At 44.3% G+C, this 15,000-nt stretch overlaps 1 protein-coding gene across 4 annotated transcripts in view; it reads right to left on the bottom strand.

Moving 5' to 3' along the window:
- The window catches only part of Notum (palmitoleoyl-protein carboxylesterase notum), a 54,571-nt gene that overhangs the window by 1,609 nt on the left and 37,962 nt on the right, over positions 1-15,000 (bottom strand). For all 4 annotated transcript variants that reach the window (XM_076205984.1, XM_076205989.1, XM_076205976.1 and 1 more), the window contains 6 exons: positions 9,957-10,121; positions 9,284-9,488; positions 8,200-8,281; positions 6,217-6,355; positions 4,319-5,364; positions 2,513-3,154 (listed from right to left, as the gene is read on the bottom strand). In XM_076205984.1, the coding sequence (XP_076062099.1) occupies positions 2,513-3,154; positions 4,319-5,364; positions 6,217-6,355; positions 8,200-8,281; positions 9,284-9,488; positions 9,957-10,121 (2,279 nt within the window). The remainder of the gene's footprint in view (positions 1-2,512; positions 3,155-4,318; positions 5,365-6,216; positions 6,356-8,199; positions 8,282-9,283; positions 9,489-9,956; positions 10,122-15,000) is intronic.

The raw sequence follows: 15,000 nt of genomic DNA on the forward strand, positions 1-15,000 counted from the left end.
GATTGACGAAACAGAGTTAAATGATGTGGGGATTCTTGTAAGAAAATTTGATTCAGCAACAGTATCGTGCACTGATGTCTCCTGCATTATATAATGGGGCAAAGTCGTGAATTTTATGCAATGTGGCCAAATTTGCCCTGTCTTTTGGGGAAATATATAAGAAAAAATATTAACTAATAAGTCTGAAAATCTAGGATATTCAGAGTAATGTTCCTGCTCACAAATTATTTATTCCATACATGTTTCACTGCTAATAGCCGAGGAAATTGCTTCAAATAAGCAAAAAATATTTATGTCGACAATTTAGACGACATGACGGAGCGACTGTTAGAACGCACACGACAACACAAAGAAGGAAAATGGAAAACAAAAACTAAATAAACTGTTCAGACCTTCTCGAGAGGCAAAACTCTCTACGTTGGAACAATGTATACAGGTGTATTCATCGTTGTCACAGACACAAGGGGTATTTCGAGTGAGCAGAGGGGAAGACATTGTGGAACTACAACAAACGTGTTTATCGCGCCATCTTGCGTCGGCCGTCTGATCAGACGAGCTTGCAGACGACGACAAATGCGAGTGTTCGAATGATGAGTTTACGTGCCTTGAGAGCATACTTGGACACACAATTCACTGGAATACCTGTATGTTTATATACATATATATATATATATATATATATATATATATATATATATATATATATATATATATATATATATATATATATATTTATATATATATATACATATATATATATAGATATATATATACATACACATGTGCGCGCGCGCGTGTGTGTGTGTGTGTGTGTGTGTGTGTGTGTGTGTGTGTGTGCGTGTGTTCGTGCGTACGTGTGTATGTATTTGTATACGGATATGTATATGGATACATATATGCATATATATTACAATTACAAGTGCCATGAGAGGAATGAGCCAACAAGAGCATGAATGAAACCGTATTTGTTTCGCCATAACAAAATGTTAAGCACGCCTTCAGAGTGAAGGGCGAGGGAAGGGGTTGATGCGTGCCGGGGACAGACTTCATTGAGCTGGGATATAAACCCTTTGTTTCTGACAGTGCTTGAGGGGGGCGGGATGTAACTGAGTGATAGGCACTCAGCTTATAGGTCACTCAAAAAAAAGAAGAAAAAAAATTACAAATTGCATGTGAGCTGTTTGATGCAGTGGTGGATCCAGGGATGATAATGATGATGATGATCATAATGGAGGTAGTAGTAGAGATGATAATGATGAGAATTATTTTTCTAGTTCGCGGGCCTCCGTGCAGCTTCCAATTTCTTAAAGATAGCCAACGAGATAAGTCTACGGCAACTGGCAGCCGTATTTTACAGAAACCCAACTCTACGGAGCGTGACACACTGACTGACAAAGCCCATTGGATATTATTATTTGCAGATGATTACTATTGTCGTTATGGGTATTACAATTACTAAGATAAGGTTTTATTACTATTGTTACTATCATTACCAGTATAATTATCTACCATATTGTATGACTTTGTTCCATCATCTCCCTGAAGACAATGGAGATGGATCGGGAGTCTGCCTGGAAGCGGAGGGAGAGTGCAGCTATGCGTTATCACGGTGTTTATCTCCAGTGACTGATTTTATTATTGGCTTTATCGTTATCGATCTTCCATGGTCTCTGTTGCCTGCCCAAGCCCTCTTATGTTACGGCATAATCCGCCATTTATGCAGAGCTTTCGTTCACACATTATTGCAAATATAACAAAGTCTCGTGAGTTTTTGCCAGAGGCCCTTTAGCTGTTACCAAATACATTGCATTAAGCAAATAATTGATTTGCCAGTCACACTTTCCATCCAGAGATAAAATCTTCTGTCAAATTGACGATGGGAAAAAATAGACTGGATATAGTGGAAAAAGGGAAGGGCCAGCCTAATCTATAAACATCATTACAAAGGATTACAAAGGCGGAGCATGCCGACAGGAGACCTTTTGGTCCGTCTCTAGGTCGGATGCGAAAAAATCATAATAATGATAAATAAATAAATGAATAAAAAAACTATAATAGTGTAAATAATAAACAAAATACATAAATAAATGCATAGGTATAGTTAATAGATAAGTAAATAAATAGGTAAATAGTCAATAATAATTTGACTGCTTAGTATCCTCAACTGCAGGGGGATAACCCACTAAGCAAAGATTTATCCATTTACTTTTATTTATTTATTTTTTGTATTGTGTATTTTATTTCTGTCTGCTTACGTGTACATTCCGTGAGGTCATGGGAAACTAATCAAGCTCATTCAATGTTGAATAAATCAAGATATCATTGTTATGAGAGGTTACAGAACTCCTCTTCGTGCTTTTCATAACACGTGCATTGAAGAACATGTTTTAACAACTAACTCCTCAATGAAGTTTCAAACACTCCAAGGCTCACCCTAGAGGCGTTTCAGTAATTAACGGTGGGAAGGTTAACGGAATTAAGAACGAAAAGATGTGAATAACAACCGACTCACCTGTGAAAGGGTTGAGGAGTTTGGGGCAGGTCGGATTGCAGTGCGGCCAAGCGCACGAATCAGTCCGATGGAGGTTGCAGCTGGGCCACTGGGGGAGGCCACTTGAGTCCTCCCTGTCCGCCACCTCCTCTCCGCTCGTCTCTCTGCTCTGTCTCCCCGACACTCTGCTGTTCTCCGACCCTTTGCTGCCTCTTCCCCCGTCGCTTCTGCTAAGTTCCTTTCTCTTTCGGCTCGCGCCCCTGCTTTGCCTCTTGCCGTGGATGTGATCCGGAGTACTTGTCCTTTTCGTGATGTGGTTGGCCTCCATGTTTCTAGGGGTGTCTTCGAGGCCTCCTTCTACATCGCCAATTCTGGAACGAGCCTCATCTCTGCTCAAGAGACTCGCTTTACCTTTGTTTCTAGCGAGAACCTCGGCTATGCCTGGCGATGGGCCAGAGGACGCGATGAGTCGACGTCCGCCGTACGCATCCGGACGCTCCCACAGGCCATCGGAGTCTTTGGTATAGAAAACGACGGAATTGGAGTGCGCCAGGACGGCGTTGTCTTGGAGTGGTTTTGGAGGGGTCGCTGTGTTTTGTTCCTTAAAGTGGAGAGCCCTCAGGAGTCCCGAGACTTGTGTCGAACCGAGCACGGGTAGGACAGCTGGAAGAGAAAATGATTGTCATCTTACTTTTATTTCCTCATTAATTTATTTATTCATCTATTTATTCATTTACTTATCTATGTATCTATATATTCAATTTAGTAAATAAAGGGTTATATACCCCTTCATCCACGAGGATCTGAGATAAAATGGAAACAAATCGGTTGGAGGATGGGTGTGGATCTTGACTAACTTCCCTCCTTACAAATAAATAAATAAATAAATAAATAAATAAATAAATAAATAAATAAATAAATAAATAAATAAATAAATAAATAAATAGATAGATAAATAAATAAAATAAAATAAAAAATAAAGCACGTAGCACTACAAAAGCTGGAGATCAAAAATAGACTCTTGCTAGTGATGACGGACGGTGGGTAGAATCATCTCCCCATCGCCCATCTTCAAAACCTGTCAACACCCTTACTGTGAGGGAAATAAGGAACAAGATGGCAGTACAGTGTAGGAAAAATGTTTGAAGAGTTTGGAGATACGAAGGGAGATGGAAGATTGTGTACGGGACAAGGGTAAGTGCTGGAGAAGATACGCGAGACAATGGGGACGTTGATGAAAAGGGTGCGTGGGTGTAAAGTAGATCAATCAAGGGTGTAATGTAAATTAAGGGTAGAATCTTACCGCATACGTAGTTACTATATGAGTTTTAGTTATGATGGGCAAGGATTTTTTGTGGTGTGATGTCAACAGTATTTAAGAAGAGTAATAAAAACCAAGTGAATTTCAAGAAGCGGTTGAAACTAAGGAATTCGGTGACATTCTCGTATTCGCTCTTTTAGCACAATGTCACCCCCTTTTGTATCTATCTTGCCTATCACCTGACGATGTTATTCAGAACATAAGAATGAAGGAGACTACAAGAGACTGTAAGGCTTACATTAAGCAGTTCCATGTCCATTACCACCTATCATCTACATCTATAAAATGGCCTAACCTTTTTCTAAAACAATCGATAGTTCCAACGCTCACTACATAGTTACTAAGTCTATTCCATTAGTTGTCTATTTCCTTTTTAAATCTAAATTTCTCCAATTTAAATCCATTACTGTGAGTCCTGCCCTGTTGCCTTAATATGATTTTATTCAACAGAGGGGATGCATCATCCTGAAAGAGTCAAGAGCTTAGGACAGAATTAGGTTACTTACTACTTCGACGAAACCTGTTCCTCTCTCTCTGGAGGCGACGTTGTCTTCGCCGATCTCCCCGCCTTCCAAAGGCGTTTCCCCTGCTGCGTGTCTTTTTCCTCTTCTTCCCACGATCTCTCTTCGCTTTTCCTCTCTTCTTCTGTTTTTTTCTCTTCCTCTTCCTTTTGTTCTTCATTTTCCTCCTCCTCCTTCTCCTGCTGTTGTTTTTGTTATTTTTGTCCTTGTCGATTCTGTATTCGACGGAGGCGGGAGGTGTGGCAACGTCGCCTTCTGTGGCATTGGGCCGTTGGCTTCCGCTAAGAGCGGCGTTGACGAAAAGAGCGGACACCAAGCGGACACTGTCACCCCCACCGCCGTCCCCGCTACCATCACCACCACGGTGTCTGTCTATCTCAGCCCCCCCAGCATCACTAACACCTTGACTGACACTAGTACCGAAGTCACGAGTATTGTCAATAATATCACTCGAAGTTCCCGGAGCTTCCACCGTGGCCCCATCGACACTAAGACCCCGTCCCTCGTTTCTGTTGGGGGCCTGAGGAGAGTCCGCGAGCATTTCCCGCCTGACCCCGCTTCCTGAGTGTTGACCTGAGGTCGTCCGCTGCTGCGAGGTATGGTGACCTCTCGCGCGCGTTGCGTCCCGTTGTTGCCACGTCTCCGTGATGAGGAGAGCACTGAGCCCATCGACTTGGCCGAAGCCACCCTGCCCCGACGACACCATCGGCTCGTCCTGCGGCAGGTGTCTCTCGTCGCGGCCCGAAGAGGTCGAGGGCCCTCCTCGGTTCTTGTTCTTCCGCCGGGATCGGCCACGATTGCCTCGACCTCGACCGTGCCTTCGCCGGTGGCGTAATTTGGTTTGCGTGTCTTCTTCAGCGTCGAGGTGCAAACCATGCGATTTCGACTGAGACTGTTGCAGGAGGGAGTGGAGGGGCGTTCGCTCCCAGCAGTGCAGCGCCTGCGGCAGAGTGACGTCCTCAACCTTGACATTCGCCCAGTCGCGCTTCGTCAGAACTGAGTGGGCGATGCAGGAAGGCGCGAAGGCGGACCTGAAGAAGAAGATGTGTATCTCGAGGTCTGTTGTCTCAAATAGATATAATCGTACATCTTCCTGAGTATCACAGAAATAAAACCAGTGACAGTCAGTGAGACAAGCCTGTTCGTGGGAAACCGTGTCGTGCAGATGAACAACGAAACATTATCTAAAGACACATCATGTTACAAAGATTCGCTTGTGACAGGCTGTTTTTTTTTTATATAGCTTTGTTGGCAGCTGGCAATTCCATACAACAACAAAACTACAAGAACGACGTTGATCGTCATTTTCTCTTTTTGATCACAGCGCCTTGAGAATGACATGGTCTCCTTACCGAAACGTTGGCAAATAAAGACGATTTTCGTCGCTACTATGTCTGTTGTTCATCTGCAGAGATTTCGTTTTCGCTCATCATAATATAGACTTCATGGTGATTTTATTATCTGGTTTGGTGAGGCCATCTACATATTTTGTTTTGCCTAACGCTAGAATATTGTTATTAGAGATTGCAGACTTGGGATAAGAAATGAGACACCCTAATTTTGTCATGAATCTGTACCCTCAGTGGAATCAAATAGTCTAGCTTTGACCAACACAAATTCCGCGAAGGCCCAAGTTAAGCTTCTCTTGCACGCAAAGAATATACATGAAAAGAGTCACAGGAAAAATATCGGCCGGAAAAAAAAAATGGCTAGGTAAGATTGGGCTAGAATAGTTTAGGTTAGATTAGGTTACATTAGGTTAGGTTACAATAGGCTAGTTTTCGTTAGGGCTTTTTCTCCTGTGATTATCTATATCGACCTTTTTCCTGAATTAAAAGTATGACTTCTTCTCATTCATTCCTGAAAACTCGAACCCTACTCACGTGACATTCCGTAGCGAGTTCCGAAGCTGCTGGCCAATGGTGTGAATGAAGTCCCACTGTTCCTTGGTCAAGGGAGCTCCTACATTATCCGCCTGAAGTTGCGCTTCATCGAACACAAACTGGAACACAAAGAGGGGCGCTGGCGCCAAGCCACGCCTTATTTGAAAAACCAACATCAAAACTGGCGCCCCCCCCCTTCAAAAAAAGAAAAAAAAGAAAAAAAAAAAGTCTTGGCTGAGACGCCAACAGGCATCAGTGCCAAACCAAGTTTTTGTTAAAATGAAATTCGATCTAAGACTATCCCTAGCGTTTTGTAGAGGTGTCATGTGGGAAAGCATCACCTGAAGAGAAGCAAATAGGAAGTGGGTGTATACACAGGTTTAAGACTGAAACTAGCCTGACCTAATCTAATCTAAAATAACCAAACGCTACCTAATCTAACCTAACCTAACCTGATGTCAAGAGAGTGTATTATTTTTGCACTGAACCTAACCACCTAACCTAACCTAACCTAACCTAACCTAACCTAACATGATGGCAAGAAAGGAGGAAGTGAGCGTAATGATATATCTTGTACTGAACCTAACCACTTAACCTAATCTTAACCAACCTAGACTAGCCTAAGCTAGCCTAACCTAACCTAATGGTAAAAAAGATGGAAGTGGGTGCTATGATATTTTCGAAACCTAACATTTCGAAACCTAACATTTCAAAACCTAACCTGAACTAACCTAATCCACACTAACCTAACCTAACATAATCTAACCTAACCTAATGGCAAAAAAGGAGGAACTGGGTGTTACGATATATCTATCACTGAACCTACCCTAACCTAAACTAATGTCAAGATAGGCTTGAAAGAGTAGACTTTGATAGTACCCCCACCCTTAGGTCCTGTTCACACTAGCGGTTTCAACCGCCGCTGTTCAAAATGCGGCGGCTCAATTACAATATAAGTCAATGGAGGTATTCACACACAACCGCGCAGTTTTTCTTTGATTATGTGGTACCGCCGCGTCTCCTGGTGTACACTCCTCATCTGTTCATTAACAAACACTGTTAAATATGCATTGGTACCATACCTAATAGAAATAGAGTAACAGTGCAAAATAGTCGTATAAAAGTTTCTCTAAATTGTGTCACATTAAGAAACTGGTCACAGAGTTAAAAAAAATGGGTCAAATGAGGTAATTCTTGTCATAGGAAAGGGGTACATGCATATATATATATATATATATATCTACATATATATATATATATACATATATATATATATACATATATATATATCTACATATATATATATATATATATATATATATATATATACTTATAAAATTCTGAACAAGAAGAGAAATGACGTCACGACTGAGGACCAGCCAATCAGAAGAAGAGATGTGACGTCACGACTGAGGACCAGCCAATCAGAAGAAGAGACATGACGTCACGACATCCTCTCTGTGGGTCCTAAGGAACCCCAGCGCTGAGCGCGTAACGTCACAACCTCTAATTTTCCAATTTCCCAATTTTTGAATTTCCAATTTTCCGATTACATGTTTTCTGACCATTAATATTTGAAAATTTCTTATTCAGCATTTAAAAGTATACCCAGCTTCTGAATTAGCATCTATGAGGCATAATGAGTTTATTAAAATATTACGAACCGTATAAATCATATGATGCGTAGTGTTCCAAGCAACGACGACATGACGTCACAATCTTCTGCATTTCACTTCTTATAAGTAATCTGATTTTATTAACAACGTATCACTTAAAATTTCATTTGACCCAGTGGGTCACGGGTGGTCTAGAATATACATATATATATATATATATATATATATATATATATATATATATATATAAACATATAAATAGGTATGTATGTATGTATGTATGTATGTATGTATGTATGTATGTATGTATGTATATATGTATGTATGTATGAAAATAAGGAGATAACGGTTCTGTGAGGTTACTTACAGCGCAGGAAGGGGTAGAGCTTGTACCCAAAATAGCAGTTCCAAGGTGAAGAAGGATACTGCGCTCGACAGTCAGCAGGTATCTGGCGAAAACCAAAATACTCGTAAGAGTCACATAGTGTGGAGTGACTGAATGGTAGGGATAGGGGAACAGTCTTGCCCATTCAGCGTAAAGAGAAACCAGTACATTTTCTTGCAAGAAATATAAAAAAGAAATTGCGTATACTAGCAGATAGTCATTTATATTCCCCGACAGTGTAGAAACCCTGCTACCAGTATGCACAGGTCTGCTGAAGAGGATCGCAGACCATGGTCGTAATGCGCTGATAACCTTTCAAAAGTATCTATTTTCTCAGAATGTGTCAATTATAGATTATTTCACTAATGTGCACATGTACTTTGCTGGGTATCGATATATCTACATCTATATCTGTACACATAAACAAATATTTGCTGAAAACCACTGGGAAGTAAAAGGTGTAGTCCAAACGCTTTCTTGAAATTTAGCCACTTGAAATCTTAGTGACTTTTCTTTCTTCCCACGAACGATTTCATTCAGTTTGAGGAAAGCTCTTTACTCCTCAGTGGGATAAAACTATTTAACCTTTTTGGTTGAAAACCTATCGAGATTAGCGCGTTTGCAAATGACGTCGTCTTTATATCTATCCCGGTTAACGCCAGACTGTTTATTAAGTTAGACAAAACCACTTCCACCCCGGGCAGAATTAACCTTCACATATTTTGTTCAACTTGTGAGAGGGCCCGTGTTTAAGGGACTAACCACCCGGCAGAATTCTAAAGGAGAGCGTTCAAGGGACGTACTCCGAACTAACTTTGCTGTAAATCGATCAGTAACCACTGACGAGAACCATCCTGAGACATTTACTAAACACATACCTACACTATGGAGAATGCCACCAGATACCTCCTTGTGCCTACTAACCTGACCTCTCTAGAGCGCCAAGCCTCGACGGAAGGCCGTTCAAGGAACGTGATACAAACCAACATTGCTGCAAAGCGATCAGTACCTATTACCGAGAATCATTCACTGAATACATGCCACCAAACACCTTCTGCCTACTTACCTGACCTTTCCAGAGCGCCACGCCTCGCCGGATGGCCTGCACGGGGGCACAAGTGGGCGCGTCGTGGCAGGGCAGGGGCGCGAAAGGAGTGTTGTCCAGGAACCAACCCGAATCTGCCACGGCGCGGACTTCGGCCTCCACGCCTAAGGTCGTCAAGAGGTCCCCCACACGGTCCACGTTGAGCATGGCGCCCACGGCTCCGGCGCTAAAACGAATGTGAAAACGTTATTGAGGAATTAAATCAAATCAAGAAAAGTGTATATGTGGAAGAAAGAAAGGAGGATGGAAAGAGAGAGAGAGAGAGAGAGAGAGAGAGAGAGAGAGAGAGAGAGAGAGAGAGAGAGAGAGAGAGAGAGAGAGAGAGAGAGAGAGAGAGAGAGAGAGAGAGAGAGAGAGAGAGAGAGAGAGAAAGGAGAGCAAGGAACACAAAAAGGACAAATTTATGTATGTATGTATGTATGTATGTATGTATGTATGTATGTATGTATGTATGTATGTATGTATGTATGTATGTATGTATGTATAAGGAAGATAGATGAAGAAGTCAAGGGTCTTGATCCAAGTTTATTCCTGACTAGTTTTACAGTGATCTTATATATCAACTTTCCTCACCTTGCCATAACGCCTCACCTTATGTATGTATTGCACGCCTGCATGCATACAAAAACCTCACCTGCTTCCGGCGAGGATGACCTTATGGCCGTGTTCGAGGCCGAAGCCGAGGAGGTGCTTGACGACGGCCGTCACGATGTGGGACCCCATGAAGGAGAAATCTCCCGGACGCCCGGACCCGAGTCTGGATCCGGACCACGAGTCCGAAGAGCAGTAAGGAACCAGTCTGGTAAAGAAGAGACGGGTTGTCCGGGATTATGTCATCGCCATGGGTGGGAAATGGGTTAGAAACGGGTGGGCATGGGTTGGAGTAGATTGGAATGGGTTAATAACGGGTGGGCATAAGTTGGAGCAGATTGGAATTGGTTAGAAATGGGTGGGCATAGGTTGAAATAGATTGAAATGATTTGGAAACGGGTAGGGATGTAGATTGGAATGGGTAAGAAATGGGTAGGCATGGGTTGGAGTAGATTGGAATGGGTTAGAAATGGGTAGGCATAGGTTGGAGCAGATTGGAATGGGTTGGAAATGGGTGGGCATGGGTTGTAGTAGATTGGAATGGGTTAGCACAGGTTTGGAATGGTTGGAGGGGATGGGATGTAGATGGAATGAGTTGGAATTGATAGGAATGTACTGAAATGTGTTAGAATCAGTAATAATGGGTTAAAATAAGTATGGAGAGGACAGATTGGGTAGAAATGGAATAGAATAAATTGATATAAATTGAAAGGGCTAGGGTGGGGATAAATTGAATGACTTTAAGTTGAAATGAGTAAAAATCTATTAAAATGTGCTGGAATGATACGAAATTGGCATTGGTAGATTGAAATGAGTAGAAATGGGTTAGAATGGGTAGAAATGGGATAAAATTGGAGGGAAAATTTGAATAGGTTCGAATGTGTTTTGATTATGTGTAATGGTAGAAATTGGTTTAAATGGGTTGGAACAGGCTGGAGATGACATTCAGTTATGTTATAAGTATTTTAATTTATTCTAATTGAAGAAATACGAATTACCCCTACTACGTAATATCACCTCTCTCTCTCTCTCTCTCTCTCTCTCTCTCTCTCTCTCTCTCTCTCTCTCTCTCTCTCTCTCTCTCTCTCTCTCTCTCTCTCTCTTTCTCTCTCTATCATCGGCTATTGCCGACTCTGAATGTAAACACACCCGCAATTGAGCTCCTATTATTTCAAAGAAATTATAGAAGATCCAGCGAGCTACTGTCTTCCTGCCTTAGCTGAGCACAACAGTAAAGACCAGACGTCAGTCTTGTGGTACAAGTAGTTTTGAGGGACATACATTAGGACTAAGTCAATATTTGCCATAAGAAAATCCTATCCCTGGCCAAAATCCCCCCTGTCCAGTGCTCTGTCCGTGTGCGCATGCGCAGTACGAGGGTTATGACGTGTCTTAACGTCATACCCACGTCACTGCACCCCCACTAGCACCAATTGCCTACATTCTGCCATATTGCTGAGGCAACATGGCTTATTCTGGACCGGCCACCCTCACCGATATTGATGCCGACCTCGTTCTCAGTGAAGCCGAAGACATTACCGATCAACATTGGCCTTTATTACCAATGCACGAGCAACACATTAGTACCACACCATGGCAGCCACTGCTCCCTGCTACCCAGCCCACTACCACCACCGCCACCACCACTACCACTACTGCCACCACTGCCACCGCAGCCGCCAACGCAGCCGCCTCCAAAACCGCCAGCCCCACCTCGACCCCCACCCACACCACGACTAAAACTCCCAACCCACGGCTTCCGATAACCCCCTCTTTCACACTCACCCTCTTCCCCACAGTTCACCTCCCCTAGTTGTCAATACCTCCCCTGCTTTCGCCACAGAACTGCTTATGTTAAACTCATCTTGCGTGAGAATCCAACAGTGGATACGAAACTTCGTTGGCTTGCTGATATTACAAAGTCTTTTAGGCTCGATCCGGAGTTAGCTGAGGTGAAAATGTCTGTTGTCACCTCTCGGTATATGTATGTTTCACGTAGACGTACTGAGATCATTGAGAGTGCCACGAATGGTAATTTCTTATCCTTGAAGCTCGATGTTCAGGACTCGATCGATAGACCACGTAAAATTCTCACATATCTCGTGACCCGCTACTCTGTCGGCGTTGACCCGTCCCAAGCAAAAAACGTTCCGGGTGTATACAGCGTACGCCGCTTGTACTAACACTGGGCACCCATCAACCGCCTTGCTATTGTCTGGAGCCACCTCCCAACCACCGCCTACAGAACATCACTTCAGCTGTACTGCTTTCATTGACAAGTGTGGGCTGGTGTGCAGGTACTCACCCCTCTCGCACTTGCCCACATCGCATCTCCTCTAAGTCCACCAACACTAATGAAGCTTCTACAGCCGACCAACTTCTCACTCACAATTCATCCACGTTGAAATATCCCCGTTGTCACGAACCCGGAGTGAATGTATGGCACGGATATACAAAGCGCGCTTAGATGGCCACCTCCCAGACTGTATACACACCACCACTACCCCATCGGTCGCACCCAGGAGCCGTCCCACCGCTGACACTCTTAAACCTGCCTGACTCGCCGCAAGTAATTGCCCTCCGCGAGGCCATTGCCAACCTAACGGCACGTTGCACAGCAATTACAACGCGCTTTGACGCAATTAAAAATCACATCGATTGCCTCGCCGCACAACAAGACTCCACTGAGCGCACCCTAGCCACACTTGTCGATTCCCACCAAGCCGTCATCACGACTGTCGCCACCTTCTCCGAGAAACTGGAGGCCCTCACCAGCTGGTTCGAAAAGTTCAGTATCCAAATACCTATCAAGCCACAACGGCACACGCCTCAGAGCAGTACCACCACGTCATCGTCTCCGCCAGCTACCTGTAAACCCAAAGGCAGACTTCGCTAACGAGATGAAATTTCACATCATCACTTGGAATGCTTGTGGCATCAACAGTTATCCAAAAATTACTTCCCTCAAGACCTATGTAGGCCGCGACCAGTCACAAGTTATGTTTATCCAAGAAACTTTTGTTGGTCACCACGATCCTGGGACAGAATCACCTCCGCTCTCAGGCTACGTCTCGTATGTCCATCATGTCAGGAACGGCCTTCTAAGTTACATTCACTCTTCAATTCTCCATTAACTCATGCGTTGCTCTATCCATGATGACATAAAAATTTAACTCTGAGATATACATAGGCAATGGGAAGCTGAGGCTCTGCAATGTTTACTCTGCTCCAGGAAAAATCAATCTATCTGCCCTCCCCCCACCCACGTCTCACGGTGTGATCTACATGGGGAACTTCAACGTCCAGCACCTTGCCTTAGGAGATGTCTCCCCCTCCCCGAGCCGCAGTGGGCTACCTCTCCTTGAGTACATCCGCTGCCACCGCCTCACTCACTGGCCCACTGTGGGTGCCGCACACTCCAGAGGAGGCACACTCGACTACATCATCACATCTAGTCTAGCAGTGACGCACGTTTAGGTGCTTTCCCATACAGACACTCTTCTCTGAAAACATTGCGCTTGGACTCCTGTATTTCCTACCAAGTGGGCATTCTCTTCTTCACACCCGTCTCCGCATCTCCATTCCTCCGAAGTACTGTCCCAACTACATCTCTTACATCTCCACTCCTCTACCAACATTTTATCTCCAGTCACCTGAGAACCTGAACTCTTCCCTCGTTGCTTCAACACATGACTTTTACACGCGTTACGTCACAAGGCCACACATCAAAAGATGCCGCGAGGCCCTCGCCTGTACGCTGGACCGATGTATCCTACAGGTGGAAAAGAAGGCTGGGAGAGATGGTCTCGTCTTTCAAAGGCAGCCAACACCTGCTAATCTCCTCCAGTACCAGACATCCAGAGATGACTTCGTTGTCCTCCAGCAGTGTGCCCATACCGAGTCGTAGAAGAAATATATCGACAGCATCAACCACCAGACCAGCATTGGCTCCATGTGGCACCTGATAAACAAAGTCATCAAGAAGAAACCATCGAGTGCTCTCCACCACAGGACTTCATGTGTACTATTCCAGGGAACGTACAGTACCTCCAGGGAATTCGAACTTGGTACTCCACAGGGTGGGGTTTTAAGTCCCTTCCTTTTTAACGTCCTGATGCACCGCCTGCTATTCCTTCTCCTCAACATTCCCGGCACAACTGTCACCTGCTACGCTGATGATATTTGTGTGCACTACACCTCTGCTGCCGACCTACAGCGCTTCCTTCACTCCTATGAGTCGACATTCACCTGTGACCTCATCTTCTCCTCAGAAAAGAGCCGAGTATTCTCTCCTATGGGCCTCGGAACACTCCCATTGTTCACTGTAGAACAGTGTCATCCCGCCTTGCGCACAGTACTTATAGCTGGGAGTGCCAGCACGCATCACTCCAGTCATACCTGCTCGGCAGCGCATCCATCCCATCATCCAAGATCTCCTCCACCGGCTCGAGCAGCGCTTTATCCCCTTTAAAGTGCTCATCAACAATGCCGCTGGACTATCCATCCCCTTAGCAAGAACCATCTATGTTGCCTTCATTCGGTCAGTCATAGACTATCTCTCCCCAGCCCTTGGTCAACTTTCCAAGACCTCCTTAGTGCTTTAGAAAGATTTCAGAACAGAGTGATGCGGTACATTCTTGGATGCCCCACTTCCACTAGAGTAGTAAACATGGAGACCGAACTCAATATTCCTTCAGTTATTGAAAGAATACACGTTAACATCTCCTTCAGTGTCAAGTGCCTCCACTCACCCCATCTGGCCCCGCTCTATTCCCATGTCTTAAGAGCTTCACGTGACCCCGCCGCGCCCCGCCCTCCACTGCGTCCCGGCGTCCGCACCCTCGTTAGCAAAGTGTACTTCACCCTGCAGAGCCTATACATCGAAGTCCCTATATATAGCCGAGGTTGATCACGGACCGCCTCCATGGAGGATTCCACAACCTCATGTCACTTTCACACCCACTTCAAAAATAGACCCACCGCTCCTCCAGAAACAATTAGCCCTGGGTTATATCACCGCCGTGCACCATTTCTACGTAGACGGGTCTTTACAGCCAAACGGTAGCGCGGGCTGCGCCGTCTACTCA

This window comes from Oratosquilla oratoria, chromosome 2 (assembly GCF_046742065.1).
Source record: "Oratosquilla oratoria isolate Oo_2021 chromosome 2, ASM4674206v1, whole genome shotgun sequence".
NCBI classification, from domain to species: domain Eukaryota; kingdom Metazoa; phylum Arthropoda; class Malacostraca; order Stomatopoda; family Squillidae; genus Oratosquilla; species Oratosquilla oratoria.